A 20,835-nucleotide genomic window follows, 5' to 3' on the forward strand; every position below is an offset into this window, starting at 1 on the left:
AGATCCGTGATTACCAGTGGAGAAGAGGGCTGGGAATTGGGCGAAAATGGATGAAGGGGGGGTCAACTCTATGACGATGGGTGGTAATTAGACCTCAGAGGTGATCGCTCTGTACTATGTACAGGTGTCGAATTATAACGCTGATCCTGAAACGTAATTAAAAATCTTCCCCTTACCCTGGATGAAGACGTGGGTAAGATGTGTGTCTTTCTGCTCAGTCGTAGATAAAAGAAAAAGTTCTTGTCACTCCTAAGTCAGAAAACACTGTCTCTGCTGAGAAATTGAAGCTGTTCTGGCCAAGATATAAGTCATTACATCAGTCTTAACTCGAAAGCAAAGACTTCCAGCTCCCTTTCCTCTGGCCAAGTTCACGGCTGGCAGCTGCTCGCTCCTGGAGAAGAGAGTGTGGTCATAGAGTACCAACTGTGTGTGCGTTCCCTTCCTCTCCAGCTCTTGGGTTTCTGCTTCAGACCGAACACAGAGGACAGAGATTATGAAGAGAAAGAACTGCTCTTGTATGACTGGGGGCTTCCTGCTCTTTGAATCTGGTGGGTTTTAAAGCTAAGACTTTGGAAGTTCCCTGGCAGACCAGTAGTTAGGAGTCGGTGCGTTCACACTGCAGAGAGCGCAGGTTCAATCCCTGGTGAGGGAACTAAGATCCCACAAGCCACATGACATGCCCCCAAAAAAAGATTAAGCCAAGGCTTTGTACGGGATTCTACCAGGTGTCTTGGAAATGCCTGTAACTGGAGACAGTTTGCACTGAAGCCCTCGAGATTCAGGCTGTTGAATTCATCCCTCAGCCCAACTTCTGTATGAAACCTTAACCCAGCAACACTCCATCTGGGTGAGACTCCTGCTGAGCAGAGTCCACGGGCTGTCCAAATGGACGCAGCCCAGCCCTCCTGCCACATTCCTGACCCGTGTCCACAGGAGACACTGATGTGTTTTTCACCTGGAACCTGTGATACTGCAGGCTCTTATCTTAGCAGCGAGCTCCAGAATTTACTATCAAAGCAGGAGTCAGACCTCACCCGCAGTAGACCAGACTTAAGACTTGGCAGGCTTCCCTGGTGGCACAGCGGTAAAGAATCCGCCTGCCAATGCAGGAGACACAGGTTCGATTCCTGGTCTGGAGGAGCCCACATACCATGGGGCAGCTAAGTTCATGCAACACAACTGCTGAGCGCATGAGCCCACGGCCGCAACGAGAGAAGCCACCGCACCACAGCTAGAGAGTGCCCCCACTCACTGCAGCCAGAGAGGAGCCTGCACAATGAAGTCCCAGCACCGCCAAAAACAAACAAAAATAAGAAAGAAAATTACTTAAGAAAAAAAAAAAGGAACCAGCACCCAGTGGTACAGACTCCAAGAATCACTGACCATGAACCAGGAGCACCCAGGGCCGTCAGTCCATTGCAGAGACACATGGTGTACTGGAAAGCCATCATTAAAGATTGAAACTTTAAGTTTACCTCTTTTGAAGATGCAAAATACCATTACAGTGTGGTTGTAGTAAGTTAAAAAAAAAAACTCATGCTCCTGCAACATGCTAATTACATACCATGATAAGCACCTAGATTTATTGTTCCAGCAACTGTGTGGATCAAAAAGACCCACAAGTGTTAACCAAGAGCCAGTAGGTCTAAAAAGAACTGCAAATACACATGTTTTGAATAAAACAGGGTTTTGATTTCTGACAACTTACATCAGCTAGCTTAAAAAAAGTCATTTAGAGAAATAATTTTAGCTCTGCCCTTCTTATAATGAAAAGGGGACAAGAATAGGATCTTTCAACATCAGATGCTATCAGTGGTTTTAAATCCAAACCTAGAAGATTATCCGGCCTATCTTTTTTTCACCAGTCTCCTTTTTTCTCATGAAGAACTGCTCAGAATTAAATTTAAACGGCGTAGTACACTTCTGCCTCTCATCCGACTGTCAGCTTGTCTAGGATGTTTCATACGTAGAGGCGGCTGCAGAGTTCTCCCTGAGGAATCAAGGTCTTGAATCTGAAGTGCTGACAGAGACCCCAGAGGAGCCCCAGCCCAAGGTTGACAGTATTTAAAAATCTGAACCAGCACACCCTCAGCTTGCACTTTCTGATGGATCCAAACAGACAGTAAACTTAGAAAACTCCCCAAATGACCAATTAAGTTCACTTTTAATGACTGCACAACACAGCTATAAAATGAAAGCTAATTTCAAAATTAACCAATTAAAAAAAAAAGATGACAACAGTAGAAATAAGTTACCAGGGTTGGAATGTAAACAGTTTTGCTTTTCCATAATGGCAGCTTCAGGCACTGTGACAGTTGTTACATTTATTTTACACCCTGGCTCTTGGAAGGACTTAATTGAGGTATGTTAGTTGGTTCCAGCTGCTGTAACAAAACGCCATAGACTGGGTGAATTAAACAACAGAAATTTACCTACTTACATTTCTGAAGGCTTGGGAGTCCACGGTCTGGGCCTGGCAGGGTGGGTTTCTGGTGAGAACCCTCCTGCTGGCAGGCACTGTGTTCTCTCGTGACAGCTCTGACACCTCCTTTTATAAGGACTCGCCTATCAGATCAGCTCCACCTCATAACCTCATTAACCTTAAGCATCTCCTTACTCCCAGGTCACTCACACTATGGGCTAGGGATTCAATACACGGATTTTGAAGGGACACAGTTCAATCCATAGCATGAAGGCTGCACTCCAAAGGCCTGGACTGTTGGAACTCACTAGAAAAGGAAAGCGAGGAAAAAGCTTGGGGGTCTGAAGCTGACTTTGCAGCTACCTTTTCCATAAAGCTGAACACCTGTGCCTCCAAACCCAGCTCCTCCCAGCTCAACAGAGGAGACGTCCCGGCAAGGACGCAGTGAGGGTGTAACCAGACCAGGTGGAGATGATGGAAGTAAGTCCACAGAAAGACACTGGGGGCGGGTGGTTTCCAAGGAGAGGAAGATTGAGGAGGAGGAAAGGATTGCTTCCTGTTGGAGGAGAAAAGATGCGGTGAAAAGTGCAAGATGGAAACTCATTTTATCAGCTCAGCTCCCAGAACCTGGGAGAACTATCTAGAGCAAGGGCATGGGCCTTTCACTTAGTAACTTAAAGCTTCCATCTTTTAATTACTCAGCAATTAAAAGGACAGAACTATTGATTCACCAAACAACTGGGATCACAATGACATTAAAGTGAAAAAAAGAAAAAGTCCATCTCTATAGGTCACGTACTATATGAGCCCACGTCTGTAACATTCTTGAAAGGACAGCATTGTGAGTTGTAAATCAGATTGGTGGTTCCCGGGGGTTAGGGATCATGGAGGCAGGGGAGTGACTATCAAGGGGAACCCCGAGGGAGATCTTTGTGGTGATACGACAGTTCTGTATCCTGTTTGTCTTCATGGCCACCCAGACCTCCGCATGTGATACAGTGACACAGGATAAGACACACACATTGTACATTGTCAGCCTCCTGTACGGTGGTCATACTATGATGGAAGCGTTAGGGGAAAGCAGGGAAAAGGTCACAGGACCTGTCTGCACTCTCTTTTCAACTTCCTGTGAGTCTACATGTATGATCTGAATGTTTGCATGCTCCCAGAACCTCATATGTTTAAGTCCTTGAACTCACAAAGTGATGTTATTGGAAGTGAGGCCTTTGAGGGGCAATTAGGTTTAGATGGGGTCATGAGGGTGGGGTCCTCAAGGTGGGATTAGTGTCCTTACAGAAAGAGGAAGAGAAAAGAGATCTCTCCCTCCAAACATGTGTGCCAAGAAAAGGCCATCTGAGCCCGTAGCAAAAAGATAGCCGCCTCCAGGCCAGGACGAGAGGTCTTACCAGAAACTGACCATGTCAGCACCTTGATCCTGGACTTCCCACCCTCAGAACCATGAGAAATAAATGTCTGCTATTTAAGCCTCCCAGCCTGGGGCATTTTATTACAGCAGACTGAGATGCTATAATTATTTCAAAATAAAAAGTTTAAAAACAAATCTAAAGCTAAATTCTAGCAGATACCCTCCTCCCCCTAAAAAAAATGTCATCTGCAGAGTTTCAGTGGCAGGGAAAAGATTTATTGTGAATGTAGAAAGTGAATTATTTGGTGAATAGAGCAGAAACAAAGACAATTAGGGGTAAAGAAGGGGAAGAAAAAGAACCAGTTGTTGAAAGAGGTTTTAAATCCACGTGGAAGAATCTGGGCTTATTCTTTCTCATGTGAGTAAGTAAAATGTCCATGTGCTTGCTCCTCGGGAAGATCTCCCAGGTTCTAGGAGCTGGGCTGATAAAAATTAGTTTCCATTTTGTGATGTGCTGATTATAAGACTGGCTCTAGTTTCATCTCTGTGTCTCTTTTGCTCTGTAATTTTAATCCAACAACTCTCACATCCTTGAGCTCCCTTTTCTGTAAAAATCAAAGGTATACTATCATTTCGAGAGAAACTCCCTCTAGGGAGTTATCCCTAATGTTGTGAGACCCAGAAGTAATGGGTCCTCTGAAAACGCTGGACAGAGTATTCACTGGCATCTGTGGTGGTGTCTGCGCTGGGCTCCGTCCTCTTTAGTCCTGCAAGGGCATGGATGCGTGTAGTGCATGAACAAATGCACATCAGGAGAGGCTGCGCCCCAGCAAGAATTACAGCTGGAAGGGGGAACCACTGACACAATGAAAAGACAGACTACTGAGTGAGAGGAAATGTTTGCAGACGGTATGATCCATGAGGGGTTAATGGCCAGCATATGTAAACAACTCTCACAATTCAACATCAAAAGAAAACCAACCCAATTTAAAAATGGGCAGAAGACCTTCTTCAGAGAAGAAATGAGGATGGTCACAAGGCACATGAAATGATGCTCAACATCACTAAACATCAAGGAAATGCAAATCAAAACCACAATGAGATATCACCTCACACCTGTCAGAATGTCTATTGCAAAAAAACAACAAATGAAAAATGCTGGCGAGAAAGTAGAGAAGAGGAAACCCTCCTCCAATGTTGGTGGGAATGTAAATTGGTGCAGCCATTACAGAAAACAGCATGGAGGTTCCTCAAAAAACTGAAAATATTTATAATAGCAGAGACATGGAAGCAGCAACCTAAAACTCCATCAACAACAAATGAATAAAGAAAATGTTTTATATATGTGTATATATATATGTATGTATGTATGTGTGCACATACATGTATATACATACACATACACACCCAATATAATACTGTTTAGCCGTTTGGAAGAATGAAATTTTGCCATTTGCAACAACATGAATGGACTTAGAAGGCATTATGCTAAGTGAAAATAAGTCAGACCTTGTCGCAAAGAGTTGGACAGGTCTGAGCAACTTTCACTTTCACAGAAAGGTAAATACTATATCACTTTTATGTGGAATCTTAAAAGTACAGCAAACTAGTGAATATAGCAAAAAAGCAGCAGACCCACAGATGCAGAGAACTGGTGGTTACCAGTGGGGAGGAGGGCGGGGTAACATGGGGTGGGGGAGAGGAGGCACAAACTCTTAGGTGCAAGAGGGGCTAGAAGGATGTATTACACAACATGGAGAATACAGCCAATGTTTTGTAATAACTAAATGAAAAGTAAACTTTAAAGATTGTGTGAAATGTCTTTTTTAAGGTTTACAGAACTACAGCTGGGACATGGCTGTCCAGTTGACGGTGGTCAGAGACGCGCCCCTTTCTTCCTCATTTATTCATCCAGGATGTCCTGTCCGTTTGTTTGGAAAATGATGAAAAGCTAATGATCCCAGACAGAAATACCTCTCCCTTTAGTAGGAAGAGCCCTCTGAGGAGGGACTGAGGTTGGAGGGGAGATTCCAGAGGCAGATGCTAAGACTGGGGGTTGGGGGGGGCCCTCTGCCGCGTCTCCGCACTGCTTTCTCGCCCAGACGGTCAAATACATTTAAACAAACTCCAGCTGCATCCTGGCCGTTTATGTAAGAGATGTGCTTTTTCCTACAAATGTAAACCACACTTGTGACAGCTTTTATGGATGAAATCAAGTCTGTCTTTATAAACATTTATTGGTTTGGTGCAGCCTCCCCTGTGGCAGAGACGATGACTGCCCACAAGGTCAACGGGCATCTTCAGGACCAGGGTGGGGGATGATCAGCTACAGGGCAGAGAAGATGATAATTTACTCATCTGTGCAAAACTAGAAAGGATTTTGAGTCCTGAAGCTGGAGATCATATTACCTTCTCATTATTCCTTCTATCTTCTAAAAATTTCTTTTTACATTTCACAGGTACATCTGCTAGGCTCAGAAAACTCTTTCTCATGATATTCTTGGAACAAATGCCCCATGTTACTGAGGGAGATGAACAGAAAATTAGCATGTGCACACTTGGCCTCAGGCAGCTGTTATACTTCTAACCTGTTTCCCTGAAGCATTTGATTATAACAACACGAGGCTAAGCTTTTCCTTAGAGCACGCCTGTGACCCTTTAAGAAAGCAGCTTCCTAGGAAATCAAACTCTGTTGATGGCAGTCAACCAGACAACAAACACGCTGGTCACTTACCCTCTGCTGGTGTGTTTTGCAGACCAGGAATTAGTGCACACCAGCGTGTGTGTGTATGTGTGTGTGTGTGGTGGTTGTTGTTGTAACCCACAAAACAGTCCTATAGGGAGGATTCACTCACCTTACTGATGAGGAATCTGACTCAGAGCCTCTGTAACTTGCTGGCGGCCTCATGAATAGCACAGGGCCAAGCTGATTTCAATTGAGGTCTAGATAATTTAAAAAAAATAGCATTTCTAGAGCAAAGCTCAGACTCTGGTATATTCAGTAGACCTGTTGCCACTAGTTTGACTTGAGTCGATAGTTTAAAACAGTTGTAGAAAAAGAAGGCTCTGAAATCAGGCGGCAAGAGCCAAACCCCTCTCCTAGTGGAGCCCAGCCATGTGGTCTGGGCTCCCTGCATCTGAGGAGCCTGGTTCATCCCGTGAGAAGTAACCGCTCCCCTTCTGCTCCCTTTCAGCTCTTCGTAAGAGAACCTGAGAAGCGGCTGGGGGTGAGGGGAGACATCCGTCAGCACCCCTTGTTTCGGGAAATCAATTGGGAAGAGCTGGAAAGGAAGGAGATCGACCCACCATTCAGGCCTAAAGTGGTAAGGGGCCCCCGGGACCCTGAGGTCCTGCCAGCACCATCCTCACGTCACACCCAGGCTGCCTGGACCCTGACTCCTCACCCACCCTCTGGGGCGCCGTTCTTGGAAGAAAGTCTTCTTTAGCCATAATCAGGCTATGGGGCTGGGGAGGGGGATGTTACTTATTTGCTGTGTCAGCAAATGCAGCTGCATGAAGAATGGATCACGGAGGGTGCAGGCCTTAGACGAATGTGTGTGTGGACGGGTGACCCTCAGATGCGATGTGGGGCTGTGCACGATGCACTCAGGCTTTCAGGGTCCAGTCTGTGTGACCCAAACCTCAGCGTAAGCCCTGCCTCCTCTAACAGGGGTTTTGGAGTCATGTGTTCTGTGATATTTATGAAATTTTCCCTGACATGTGTCATCTGGTCATGTAACTGCAGACCCTAATGGTAATTGGTAGATGTTTTTTCAGGTAAGAAGTAAGCTGGTGCTTAGAAAAGGACAGGTCTCTAAATTCCCACTGGCAGGAGTCACCAACCTCCCTGAGCAAGGGCAGAACTTCCTGGGTCACTATAAAATGAGGCAAAGTTGAGATGAAAAATGTTCTGGAGGTAGACGGTAGTCATGGTGACTGAACACATGAATGCACCTGAGCTGCACACTTAAAGAGGGTTAGGATGGTCACTTTCAGGTTATGCACATTTTACCACAATTTTTACATTTCTTTTATCATGGTAAAAGTCACATAGTATAAAACGTACTATTTTAACCACATTTCACTGTTCAGTGGCGCTAAGGACAGTCACAATCATCCACCCGCCTGAGTTTTGCACCTTCCTAAACTGAAACTCTGTCCCCGTTAAACACGAACTCCCCAGTGGTACATATATACAATGGAATATTACTCAGCCATAAAAAGGAGCGAAATTGTGCCATTTGCAGAGACATGGATGGAACTAGAGACTGTCATACAGAGTGAAGCCAGAAAAACAAACATCATATGTTAACGCAAATATGCAGAATCTACAACAATGTACAGATGAACCTATTTGCAAGCAGAAACACAGACCCCTGTATTTGTAGAGAGCAATCATAGATTCCAAGGGGGTGGGGAGAGTGGGGTAGACTGGGAGATTGGGATGGACATATACATCACAATTTTTTTTAAGAGTAAAGCAAAATGGTGGATTTGCCAGCTCTACCCCCATTCCTGGTGATTCTGAGAGTAAGATGGCAATGACCTGGGTGGACACGAACCATCTTTGCACGGAGGTGGCACAGGCTTGTGGATTTCAAAGCCGTGCATTCACTCTAGAAAAATGTCTTCTGTTGTTACTTGTGGTGGTGGATGGCCAGTCGGGGCAGTGTGTCCCCAGGCCAGGAAGAGATAGTTATTCTCAACATTTTCCTAAGCTCTGGGGATGTTCCGAGGGTCCTACAGGGCTGGCCCATAGCAGTCTTCTTATTTGTAACAGCACCATTTCTAATACAGGGGTTAATAATTTAGAGAGAGTAATTTCTGCCTTGTTCCAGCTCATCAGGGCAATGTCATGTGTCTCGACTTCCATGGTAGACTATGATGGACTGGATATTTTCTGCACAAAAAAATCAGACCTTTGATCTGCTCTTTCCTTGTGGGACGATTCCAGATTCCTCCCATAGGAAGGCATTTCCCTGACCTGCAGTCTAAGCAACTGTTTGTAGGCAAAGGCCAAAGAACCGTTGGCCTCAGCAGCTCTGGGGGCCCCTTAAGGGTGGGAAGGGCTGACTCTTAGTCATGCTCATATAAGGGTGACATTGCATAATGGTTGCTCTTAATCTTAGAAAGTGGAAATGCACACCATACCGAACAGTATTTGTGAATAGGTCTGTTTTTGGTCATGGGCACCAATAGATCGGGTGGCGAGAAGGGAGGTCACCCTAATCTGTCTTGTCTATGGAAGACAGCCCAAGATATTTAATAATAAAATTAGCCTGGGATTCTTTTCCCATTCAGGCCATCAAAGAGTAGAGTTCCCTGTGCTATACAGTAGGTCCTTATGAGGAATCTAAAAAAAGAGTAGTTTTATGTATTTATATATATATATATAACTGATTCACTTTGCTGTATACTTGAAACTAACACATTGTAAATCAGTTATTCAGCAATAAAATTTTTTAATAAAAAATTAAATACAATGACTAAAAAAAATAAGATGACTGTGGGTAAGGGGAATAAACAGTAGTGAAGGATGTTGACAGAACAGTAATGTATAATCTGCAAAACTCCTCCCCCTCCTCCGCTCCCACCCCCAACCGCTACCTCCCACCACTCCTCCACCCAGGGTCCCCTGTAGACTAAAAGATCAGAGGTCAGATGGGGCTGACTGATTTCCCAAAGGTTGCCAATCCTGCTTCACGTAAACTTATTTGAATGTATAAGTCATAGAATCCCTGTATATGAACTTATTATACTGTTGATAACACTGATGATCCAGGATCTGAGAGACAGTCAATAAAACTCCCAATGATAACCTATAAGTGTTACTTTAGATTATTCGCAGATGCCAGTTTTTTCACATGCAGATTATTGCCTTGATGGCGAAAACAGAGATAATGAATTCAGTGGCTGATCTTCTCTTTTTCTCCCCACCACTTAAACCCTGATCCAGAAATCGCCATACGACTGCAGCAATTTTGACAAGGAATTCCTGAATGAGAAGCCCCGGCTGTCATTCGCAGACAGGGCGCTGATCAACAGCATGGACCAGAACATGTTCCGGAACTTTTCCTTCATGAACCCAGGGATGGAGAAGCTGATATCCTGACCTCGCCTCTCCAGAGGATTTGCCCTCTTCCCTCTGTGAACTGGATCAAGCGGACACTCCTTGGGTTCCTTTTCAACGTGGAAAAGAAAAGAAACACTCAACCACAGAGGCTGAGCCCCTTGGAGCACCTCAGCGGCTTTGCGTCTGTAGCAGAAACTAGCTCTTTCTTCACTGATGACCATGGCCAGTCTTGAAGTTAGCTCCGTACTGTAGCTATTTACTTGAAGATGGTTCTCCATGCTGTGAAAGATCTGAAAACTGAGCTCTGCTCTGAGTTATGACTCTTCACCTGGGTCCCATCTACTGGTCCATGATCTGTGTGTTGACTCAAGGAGCATAGTCCGAACCTCTCAAGACCGAAGACAGCACGTTGCCTGGTGTAGCACTGGATTCCATTCAGCCACAGACAAGTCACCACTAACCCATTTCATTCTGTTCATACCTGTGCAAGTGTAAGGGGGAAGGGGTGGGGGAAGCCCTGAATAGGTTCTTACAGGAACTCTTCATAATAAACATAGCTTATAACTTGAGATTTACAAGTCCATTCATTCTGATTAGTGAGGAAATTCATGGGAGAAAGGAAGGTGGGGAGTGTTGGTGTCATTGATATGGAAGGTTGACTCGACCCCTACTCTTGTTTGTCTTGTCAACGTAGAAATTAGAATCCAATAAAGATTTAGTCATAGAATCGTTTTCCTCCTGCCAATAAAACTTTTCCACCCATCCATTCTCAGTTGATTTCAGTATCAGTGGCACGTTCTCATTATCATCCTCACATTAGAGCAGGAGAAAAAAAATGAAATGTGTAATTCTTCTAGAGAAAAGAAATCCCATTCCTTTCTGATACCGTTACTGATGTTTTGATGACTCATAAGTCTCGTGAGAGAGACACCTTTCAGGATAAACAAACACCCATGCATGCTATTCACAGTGATCTTATTTAATAAGAATTATAGCTGTACATGTTTAAAGTATCTGTGCTGTTTGTATATTTTGATAAAATGTTGTGACTTCATGACAAAGAAATGGATACATAAAAATGGAATAAAAGAAAGAAAGATGCCTCTTCATAGTTTAATTCCCTACTCATCCCCCCTACCCCCAACTTGGTTCTGTTTGGGTTATCATCAAAATATAGCTATCATTGAGGTGATGTTTTAAATTTTGAGAATCATTCAAAATCCCCAACCAGGAGAGAGGCTCGGGTAACCCTGAAGTTCTTGGTAATGTATTTCTCTTTCTCTTTCCTACTAGATTTCATTTTCCACTCACTTTCCAGCATAGTTTATTCCGAATTCCCTACACAGTCTTCCAAGGACCCGTGGGGTCAGGTCTTTAGTCTCCCACGCTTAACTTTGCTCCAGTGACTTCAGTCAGAGTGGTCCCCCCGTCATGCTGGACGCAGTTCTGCCTCAGGGCCTTTGCACGTCCTGTTCTCAGCACCTGGGATGCTCTTCCCTCCAATAACGTTCTTTGAAGGAATGATCTCCAACCCCCGAATTCAGCTCTGCCTCCCAGCCTCTCTCCTGACACTGCTTCCTCCAGTGACAGCCTTCTTTCCGTTTCTTATGGAATGTGTTCGATCCTTATCTACCTCTCTGCAACTTTTCATACGAAGAAAGATGCTCTGTTTGATTTCCAGTCCCATGGATGTTCTGACCTTTCCTCTTTCACCACCTCCCCACCCCTAGCTGGCCTCACTTCCTCCTTCCCCAAATCACCTCTGAGGCCCCCTCCCCTCCTCACATTTTTTTTTAAACATAGTTTTCTCTTACCCTATGCCTTTAAAGGATCCTCAATGCAATCATCTCAATTCTCATCTCCAGGTGAGGCTCTCTGCCGGTGTTCACGCAGGTTCCATTAACATGTCTTGTTTTCTTAAGATCATTCTATCTCTTACTTTCTAATTCTAATAACAGCACCATCATGAACCCGGTCATCCAGGCTCAGAGCCACAGAGTTCTTGTCAACTATCTGCTCTCCCTTTCTAACCTCCCTCCCGCTCTCCCTTCTACAAAATCCCTTTGAATCTGCCTCCGCAATCTCTCCAAATACATACTTATCTCTCCTTTCTCCCCTGCTAGTCGTGCCTGGATTATTTAATAGTCTATGAGCCAGTGTTCCCATCTTAAGTCTCTGTCTACATTTTAATTCACATGTACAATATATAAACTGTAGGGTGGGAATAACTTTTCCTCTACCCTCTTATGTTCCGTGCCCAAGGGCCTGTGAATTAAGTTGACAAAAGCCCAATGAGCAAGAGAAGCAAACTTTTATCTACGCGTGTAATGTGCGTACATGTGGGAGAGCTCCATGATGAGGCACTCACATGGGGGCTTAAATAGCTAACTTACTGGAGGAAAGGGAGGGGAAAAAAAAAGTCTCCAATGGAAAGAGCAAATAGGTTTCAAGAGAAAAGAGAGTTTGCGGAGGTAGGTTTACTCTCCTCTCACTCCGGGGATCAGACACACCCCAAAGAAGGAATCTATGGTGGTTCTCACTTCTCTGAAGTGTCTGCTTTTAGTCAGCTGAAGGAAGCTCCAGAAAGGCCTCTTTCTGCATCTACTGCATCTCAAATATCTTTAGCTTAAAATAATTTTTACTGTTTATGAAAATAATTTTTACTATTTATGAAATATAAAAGTACTATCTTCAGAAATCAAGGTTTTTCTACCACGCCCTTATATTCACAATGTTGTGTAGGCTTCCCTGGCTGAACCCCATTCAAGACGCCGTGTCCTGTCCCCAGACACCCTCTCTACCACCCCCTCTTGCCTCTGCCCTCCACTCACCTGTGCTCCCATCACTCCAGATAGTCTTTAGCACTGCCTGTGAACCCCCATTGCTTCCTGCCTCTAGGCCTCCCTGAGGCTAGTTTTTCTGCCCAGATTGTCCCCGTCCCACAAGTTCATGTCCTCCTGTCTCTCAAAATCCACTTACGTATAGGTCTGCTATGAGGAGCCCCCTTTTCCTGGCTGGTCCCCGAGCCAAGCTGGTGTAGCTCTTGCCCCATTAAGCTTCTATTGTACTGTATTTCCCTCCACATCTCCAACACACCCACCATTTTCCATCAAGCTCTACAAGCAGCTGCTTTGCCCCTGTTTCTAGACGGCAAACCCCCGACAGCAAAATTTCTATCTAGTTTGTCTCTGTACTTCCCACATTTCCTTTGTATATTCAGGCTCAAAAAGAGCTGTCAGGCAAGTTGAGTAAGGAATGGACGGCATGGTGCGTGAATAGTGATCCCTCAAAAGATATGTCCCCCAGTACCTGCCAGTGGGACCTTATCTGGAAAAGGGGTCTTGGCAGATGTCTTTAAGCTAATGATCTCAAGATGAGAGCATCCTAGATTTTATAGGGCCGGACCCAAAAGCCAATGTTGGGTGTCTTTATAAGAAACACTGGGAAAAGAGGAAGCTGGGGGCAGAGATAGAAGTGAGGCAGCCACAGGCCCAGGAGCACCCAGGGCTGCGAAGAGTTGGGAGAGGCCAGGACAAAGCCCCCTCTAGAGCCTGCAGAGGGAGCGTGGCCTGCCAACACCCTGGCTGACCTTCTGGCCTCCAAGACTGAGAGAGGGCTTCCCGGGTGGTGCAGTGGTAAAGTATCTTTCTGCCAATGCAGCAGATGCAGGAGTCAGGCATGACTGGGTGGCTGAGCACACACGCAGGCCCCTCCAAAACTGAGGGAGAGTACATTTGGGTCGTGTTCAAGTCACCCAGCCTACGGTCACTTATGACAGCAGCCCAGGAAATGGAAGCTCTGCTCAGGGAAGCCAGCAGTGGGTGCGCTGGGAGAAGGCGGTGGTGAGGCTCAGGCCCTCCTGTCTCTGATACAGACAGGGCCCTCCTCACCCGGGCCAGACCCTTCCATCCCTTCTCCTGCAGCAACACCTCCACCGTCGCTCAGCTCCTTGTCACGGTTCTGACTCTTGCCTGCGTGTTTCTCCCATCACCTTGTTTCTCTCGCCGGCCTCTTCCCTCCCTGGCCTCCAATATCCTCTCTGACTGCAGAGCTTGTGGTTTTTCCACACACACAGGAAGAGGCCTCTGTCCGGCTCTCGATTTGTGAGTCGGCAGCTGTTTTTTCCTGCCGGTGGAACATCCGCACTGTGGTTTATAAACCTGTCAATATTGTCAGAGAAAAGACTCAGAGACACTTGCAAACGCACAGGAAGGCTGTCTATTCAAGGGGGACCATCGCGATGGGCGTAGGGGCCAGCATCGGGGGGCAGGGGCTGCATGGGAAAGTGAGGGTTTACAGACAAGAAGCAGGGCAGGACAGTGGATGGAAGATTACTAAGAGGAAACAGCAGGGGGAAGGGGGTCTTCTGGCTGATCTGACCTAGCAGGACTTTTGCAGAAGGCAGGCCAGGTAAGCAGACCTCACCTGGGGGGTAAGGGATCAGATGTCAAGAGTGGGGGTTCTGGTTAAACTGATGTTGCAAGATTCTTGCTAAAATTGGACTATGCAGAGACAAACACAGAAGCCCCCAAGTCATGCTTACTTGAAAAAGATTTCAGGGAGGCTGAGTACAGTATCATCAAGGAGAGAGTCTCTGCTGGCATTTAGAGAAAAGATCCCAGCTGTAGCCACGAGGGCTTTGGGATTACCACCAGTCCAGCCTTCCTCTCGGTGCCAGAACTACTTCCACGCAGTCCTGAGAGCTTGCTACCCTCCCTGTTGTGAACTTGCCTGTCGAGAAGAGATTGGTTCCTAGGATCCCATATGTCAGCTGAGACATGCTGGGAGCGTGAGGAGCTGTGGAGAGCCGGCGGGATTGGGAACCAGAGAGACCTGAGTTCAAGCCCCAGCTCTGCCATGATAAACTTCGCAGCCTCACTTAACTGCCTGGATAAGCTTTTCTTGCCAGATGGAGCTCATTGTCCATTATGAGATTAGGAGATGCTCCTGCATGTCAGGGGAGTCAGGGGATGCTTCCTAGTGAGAGTCACTGGGGATTTTCAACTTGATCATAAGCATAGAGTATCCATCCATTCATCCATCACACCTATTAATATCTATCAATATATTGATACATTTATATCAATAGCTGAGGTATAGATAAATGATAGATAGATGTGATGGGTGGATGAATGAAGTGGATGGATAGAGAAGTTAGTGTCACCAGAAAAGTACATGAGAGTCAAATGTTCAGATGCTGCAAACATTTGGATAAAGAGTTTGAAGGTCATTCCACAGGCAAACTGGAGACAATGAGATTATGCCAACAAAGCATGACAAAATCCTCAAAGCAGAGACACCAGAAGCATACATTTAAAATTTTTTTAATTAAGAGAGTTTTCTGCCAACCTGGAAGTGAATTTTCTGCAACAAAGGCCCATTCAGATTCTTCTATGTATAAGATCATATTATCTGAGTTGGAAAATATCAGTAAGATGGAGGACCAAGAGGTCTCAGCCCTTGTACCTCAAAAACAAGAATCTAACAACTACTCATTGAGGAAAAGAGCTCTGAAGAGTTCCAGGGTACAATTAAGAAGCCATAACAAACCGTGGGTATGTGGTAAGTTGCTTCAGTCTTGTCTCTTTGCGACCCTATGGACTGTAACCCATTAGGCTCCTCTGTCCATGGGATTCTCCCAAAAAAAAAAAAAAAAACACTGGAGTGGGTTGTCACTGAAGCTATAAAAAGCCAGTAGAGGGGAAGACTGGGGATAGCCCCACAGAAAGCTATAGAAGGTGTTTAGCTGTGTCTCCCCCCTCAAACTGGTACAGCTCAGCACCAAGAGGGTCCCCACAGCCACAGCTCTTCTGTTCGGGGGCCCAGCGGCCCACCCCACTTCTGCAGGGGTGGGTAGTGGTTAATATCCGAAACACTCTACATAAGGAACTCACACGACAAAGACCCTCAAGAGTCCCTTGGACAGCAAGGAGATCCAACCAGTCAACCCTAAAGGAAATCAACCCTGAATATTCACTGGAAGAACTGATGCTGAAGCTGAAGCTCCAATACTTTGGCCACCTGATGCGAAGAACTGACTCACTGGAAAAGACTCTGATGCTGGGAAAGATTGGAGGCAGGAGGAGAAGGGGGAAACAGAGGATGAGATAGTTGGATGGCATCACTGACTCAGTGGACATGAGTTTGAGCAAGCTCCAGGAGTTGGTGATGGACAGGGAAGCCTGGCGTGTTGCAGTCCACGGGGTCGCAGAGTTGGACATGACAGCAATTGAACAACAGTGACCAACATACAACCTAACAGCGAAAAACAAGTTAAAATGGGCAAAATATCTAAACAGACATTTCCCAAAAGAAGGCACACAACTGACCAACAGGTCCATGAAAAGATGCTCAACATCATTCATTATCAAGGAAATGCAAACCAAAACCTCAAAGAGCTATCACTTCACCTGTCAGAATGGCCATCATCAAAATGAAAAGAAGTATGTGTCAGCTAGGATGTGGAAGAAAGGGGACCTTTATATCCTGTTGGTGGGAATGTAAATTGGTATAGCCTCTCTGTAGAATAGTGTGGAGGCTCCTCAAAAAAATTAAAAACAGAACTAAATAGAACACGATCCAGTAGTTCCACTTCTAGGTATATACCCAAAGGAAATGAAATCACTATCTTGAAGAGATATTTGAACTCCATCATTCACTGCAGCACTGTTGACGATGGCCTAAATGTGGGAGCAACCTAAATGCCCATAGTGGATAAAGAAAAGTATGGTGAACATATATAAGGGAATATTAGTCAACCTTAAAAAAGGAAATCCCACCACTTGCGCTAACATGGCTGAAGCGGGAGGTTATGATACAAAGTGAAGTAAGCCAAAGACAAAGACAAATACTCTATGGCCTCACTTATACTTGGAATCTAAAATAGTCAAAACTCATAGAAGCAGAGAGTAGCAGGGTTGCCAGGGGTTGGGGGAGGGGAAATGGGCAGATACAGGTCAAGGGGTACAGAGCCGCAGTCATGCAAGACGAACACACTGTGGAAATCTAATGTATAGCCACGTGACTATAGGCAACAGTACCACACAGCACACTTGAAATTTGCTAAGACAGGAGATCTTTAGCGTTCTCACCACAAAAAAGAGGTAAATATGTGAGAAAAAGGGTAAGTTAATCAGCTCAACTGGTGCCCATCCCACAAGGTATACGTGTACCAGAACATCAAATTGTACACCCAGCAGGCAGTCAGTATTTGTCAATTATATCTCAATAAAGCTGGAGAATTTTTTTACTTAAAAAAAAAAACTCAAACTATAATTACAATGAGGTAAGTAATCTCTATATATTAAACTAGCCTTATACATGCTTCATGGGAAATGAATGCAAATGGCCAGCAGTTGGAACATTCTTTAGTACTGCCCTTCTTGGGAACTGGGATGAAGATAGAGGGTGACAGAGGATGAGATGGTTGGATGGCATCACTGATTCAACAGACATGAACTTGGGCAAACTCCAGGAGATGGTGAGGGACAGGGACACCTGGCGTGCTTCAGTCCATGGGGTTGCAGAGAGTCAGACACAACTTGGCGACTGAACAACATAGGTGCTTCATACAGCGCTTATTTTGTGTCAGCAAGTTTTATTTAATGAATGAAGGCGCATGTGTGTCTCTTAAACTCTTTGTACCAGCAGGTCCACGAGGCATCAGGGCTAGAAAGGTTGAGTCACTCTTTATGGATGTATATTCTTTGCTCATGGGGTCTTTTCCCCTCTGCCTGCGTGTTATACTATCAACATTTCTATCCTGAACCTATGACTCACCTCCTCAGCCGATCCTACCCTCACCGTACACAGCAGAACCATCCTCACTGCCCTCAGGGACTTACCCAGAACTCTTGACACTTGGTACTTACTTAGCAAGAAAAAATAGACATATGTGCCCTGTTCACCAATGGCTCAGCAGGTAAAGAATCCGCTTTCCACGCAGGAGACACAGGAGATGCGGGTTTGACCCCAGGAAGACCCCCTGGAGAAGGCAATGGCAACCCACTCCAGCATGCTTGCCTGCAGAATTCCATGGACAGAGGAACTTGGTGGCTTACAGTCCATGGTGTCGCAAAGAGTCGGACACAACTTAGCACACACACTGATGTCCTGTTCACCAAGCCGTCAGAGCCTGCTTAGCCATTCCCTTCTGGTTTAAAAAGACATCCAACTCAGAGTCATTTTATTTCTTTTGAGCTCGAGCCCAGCAAGAGATCAGAAGTTTCTCTATATTAAAGCTTTTATACTTTCATCAGAATTCAACTCCTTGAGCTATATGTTGGCTAATCCCTTTCAATGTTTGCAGAGTCAGAGGGGCCAGAAAAACACTCGCATGATTGACACTTGCTTCAAAGTTTCAACAAAGTAGCCATCATGGTTCTTTGGTTCCTGCAATAACTGGAATTAAGAAAAAGAAGTCCACATAGAGAATAAACTGGTGGTTGTCAAGGCGGAGGGGAGTAGGAGATGGGTACATCAGGAGGTAGGGGTTAGGAGATGCAAACTCTTCTATGTAGAATGACTAAACAAGGTCCTACTGTATAGCATAGTGAACTGTATTCAATATCCTGTAATGAACCATAATGGAAAAGAATATGAAAAAGAATGTGTGTGTGTATATACAAGTATGTCTAATTGAATCACTTTGCTGTATAGAAGTAATCGACACATTGTAAATCAGCTTTACATCAATAAAATAAAATTCTAAAAAAAGAAAAAGACGTCTCAGATATCTAAAACACTTGTCAGGGGACTGCTGGTGGAAGGTCTTGTAGGAAAGAGCATAGGGTTATGATGTCAAATACTTCCTTTTGAGAAGCCAAATGGCCTGGGCTGTGACTTGGCTGCGTGAACACCTCCCTTTGTGCTGTGTAAATGGGCCTAGTCTCCTGAGCTTCCTTGTAGATGCACCACTTGAGTTCTGAGCAGTGCTAAGAGGTGCGGCCCAGGTGTCTGCCAGCCCCAGGGGAACCATCTGCTACCCTTTGAAATGTGGGGGGTGGGGGGACTTGTCCTGGTCTCCAAACGTGTTCCAGGCTACTTCTCCGAAAATGTCTAAGAACGGGCCAAGAGGGAGGAGGGAACACCCCCTACTCCCACTAAAACAAGCAACTCAATGACACAACCAATGTCAGAACCAGCTCTCCAGGGGCAAACCTGATCAATAGCACTGCTAAATGTTCTCTTAAAGCTAGTTTTGCTGTTGTTCACCTTTACCTGATTCCACACCCACAGACAGCTCCAGGCAGCATCTAACTAAAGACAATCACCCCTTTTCAAGTGTCTTTTGCGGGCTTTGTACCCAAGCTCATTTATGACAGAGAGGAGTGCATTACCCAGTGTGGGGTTGGTTTTCAATCAATAAATCCCCATAAATTTACAAGGGCTGTTAGCAGACTATATCCATTCTGATTGGCCGGTGCCCATGCTGTCAGGGTGTTTAGATATTTTGAATCTCAATCCTGAATGTGGGTAAATGGGATGGAGAAATGATACCCACTTGGCAATAAAGTCCTGTAAGTTTCCTTTCTTCTACCATTAAAATTCAGAATCTAGGAAGCAATCTAAATGTCCATCCACAGAGGAAGGGATGAAGAAGATGTGGTACATATTTACAATGGAATATTACTCAGCCATGAAAAGGAACAAAATTGGGTTATTTGTAGAGATGTGAATGGACCTAGAGACTATTATACAAAGTCAGTCAGAGGAAAAACAAATACTGTATGTCAATGCATATGTATGGAATCAAGAAAAATGATACAGATAAACCTATTTGCAAGCTGTAAATAGAGACGCAGATGTAGAGAACTAATGTATGGGGGTGACGGGAAGGGGTGGGATGAATTAGGAGATTGGGATTAACACATACACACTACGGATTCTATATATAAAATAGGTAACAAACGAGAACCTATTTGCTCTATTCAGTGCCCTGTGGTGACCTAAACGGGAGGGAAACCCAAAAGAGAGGGCATTTATGTATATGCATTATAACTGGTTCACTTTTCTATACAGCAGAAACAACATTGTAAAGCAAGTATATTCCAGTAAAAATTAATTTTAAAAATTCAGAATCTAACAAACCATGAAAAAGTAGATAACACAGCTGTTTTTAAAATGAGCACAGAGCCAGCAGTCCTATAATTACTAATCCTGTTTTGAATCAGCTTACCATTCTCCTCCAAAACCACCTTACTACGCCACTCAGAAGGTACCCCACCATCCCCCTAGAGACAGACCACATCAAAATGGCAACACAGTGAGCGAAGAGCCTGCTGACACGTTTAACGGTGGAGGAGGAAGTCAGTGTCAGGATCGTGGCTGGCATAAAATATTTCAAATCATCCCATCCCATGCATTTTTATTAAACAACTGTGGAGCACAACAATAAAATCCATGCCACCAAATTACCCATCACCAGTGTGTGTGTGGGAGGGGGGTGTCTATACATTATCTTCAGATTTTTCCCACCAGAAGTCCACCACCCAATTTCTCTAGATATTATTATCCTACTACTTTTTTCCCAATCATATTTCTGTTCCCTGCCAAATACGTGGTTTCAGAAATGTGGTGCTTAGTCACTCAGTCATGTCCGACTCTTTGTGACCCCACAAACAGTAGCCCACCAGACTCCTCTGTACCGAGGATTCTCCAGGCAAGAATTCTGGAGTGGGTTGCCATTTCCTTCTCCATGGTAGGATTTTGTGATACAAGATGTGTTTCTTGTGATTCTTAGTTGCTACCCTAACTCACTGTGCAACTGGAAATTCTTCTGACACTCTATCGAAAATAAAGTCCGGTGGGACTTCCCTGGCAGTCCAGTGGCTAAGTATCTGCCTTGCAATGCAGGAGATGTGGGTTCAATACTTGCTGGGGGAACTAAGATCCCACAGGCCTCAGGACAACTCAGCCTGAGCCCCGTGTGACACAGTGAAGATCCGCGTGCCACAACTAAGGCCTGACACAGCC

The 20,835-nt window shown here is 45.0% G+C and overlaps 1 protein-coding gene across 5 annotated transcripts in view; it reads left to right on the forward strand.

Annotated features, from left to right (window-relative positions):
• PRKCQ (protein kinase C theta) overlaps positions 1-10,964 on the forward strand; it is a 147,998-nt gene extending 137,034 nt beyond the window's left edge. For all 5 annotated transcript variants that reach the window (XM_043479660.1, XM_043479661.1, XM_043479663.1 and 2 more), the window contains 2 exons: positions 6,983-7,111; positions 9,745-10,964. In XM_043479660.1, coding sequence (XP_043335595.1) covers positions 6,983-7,111; positions 9,745-9,900 — 285 coding nt within the window. In that variant the 3' untranslated portion in view covers positions 9,901-10,964. The remainder of the gene's footprint in view (positions 1-6,982; positions 7,112-9,744) is intronic.
• Positions 10,965-20,835: the final 9,871 nt, after the last annotated feature.

This window comes from Cervus canadensis, chromosome 10 (assembly GCF_019320065.1).
Source record: "Cervus canadensis isolate Bull #8, Minnesota chromosome 10, ASM1932006v1, whole genome shotgun sequence".
In the NCBI taxonomy this organism is placed as follows: domain Eukaryota; kingdom Metazoa; phylum Chordata; class Mammalia; order Artiodactyla; family Cervidae; genus Cervus; species Cervus canadensis.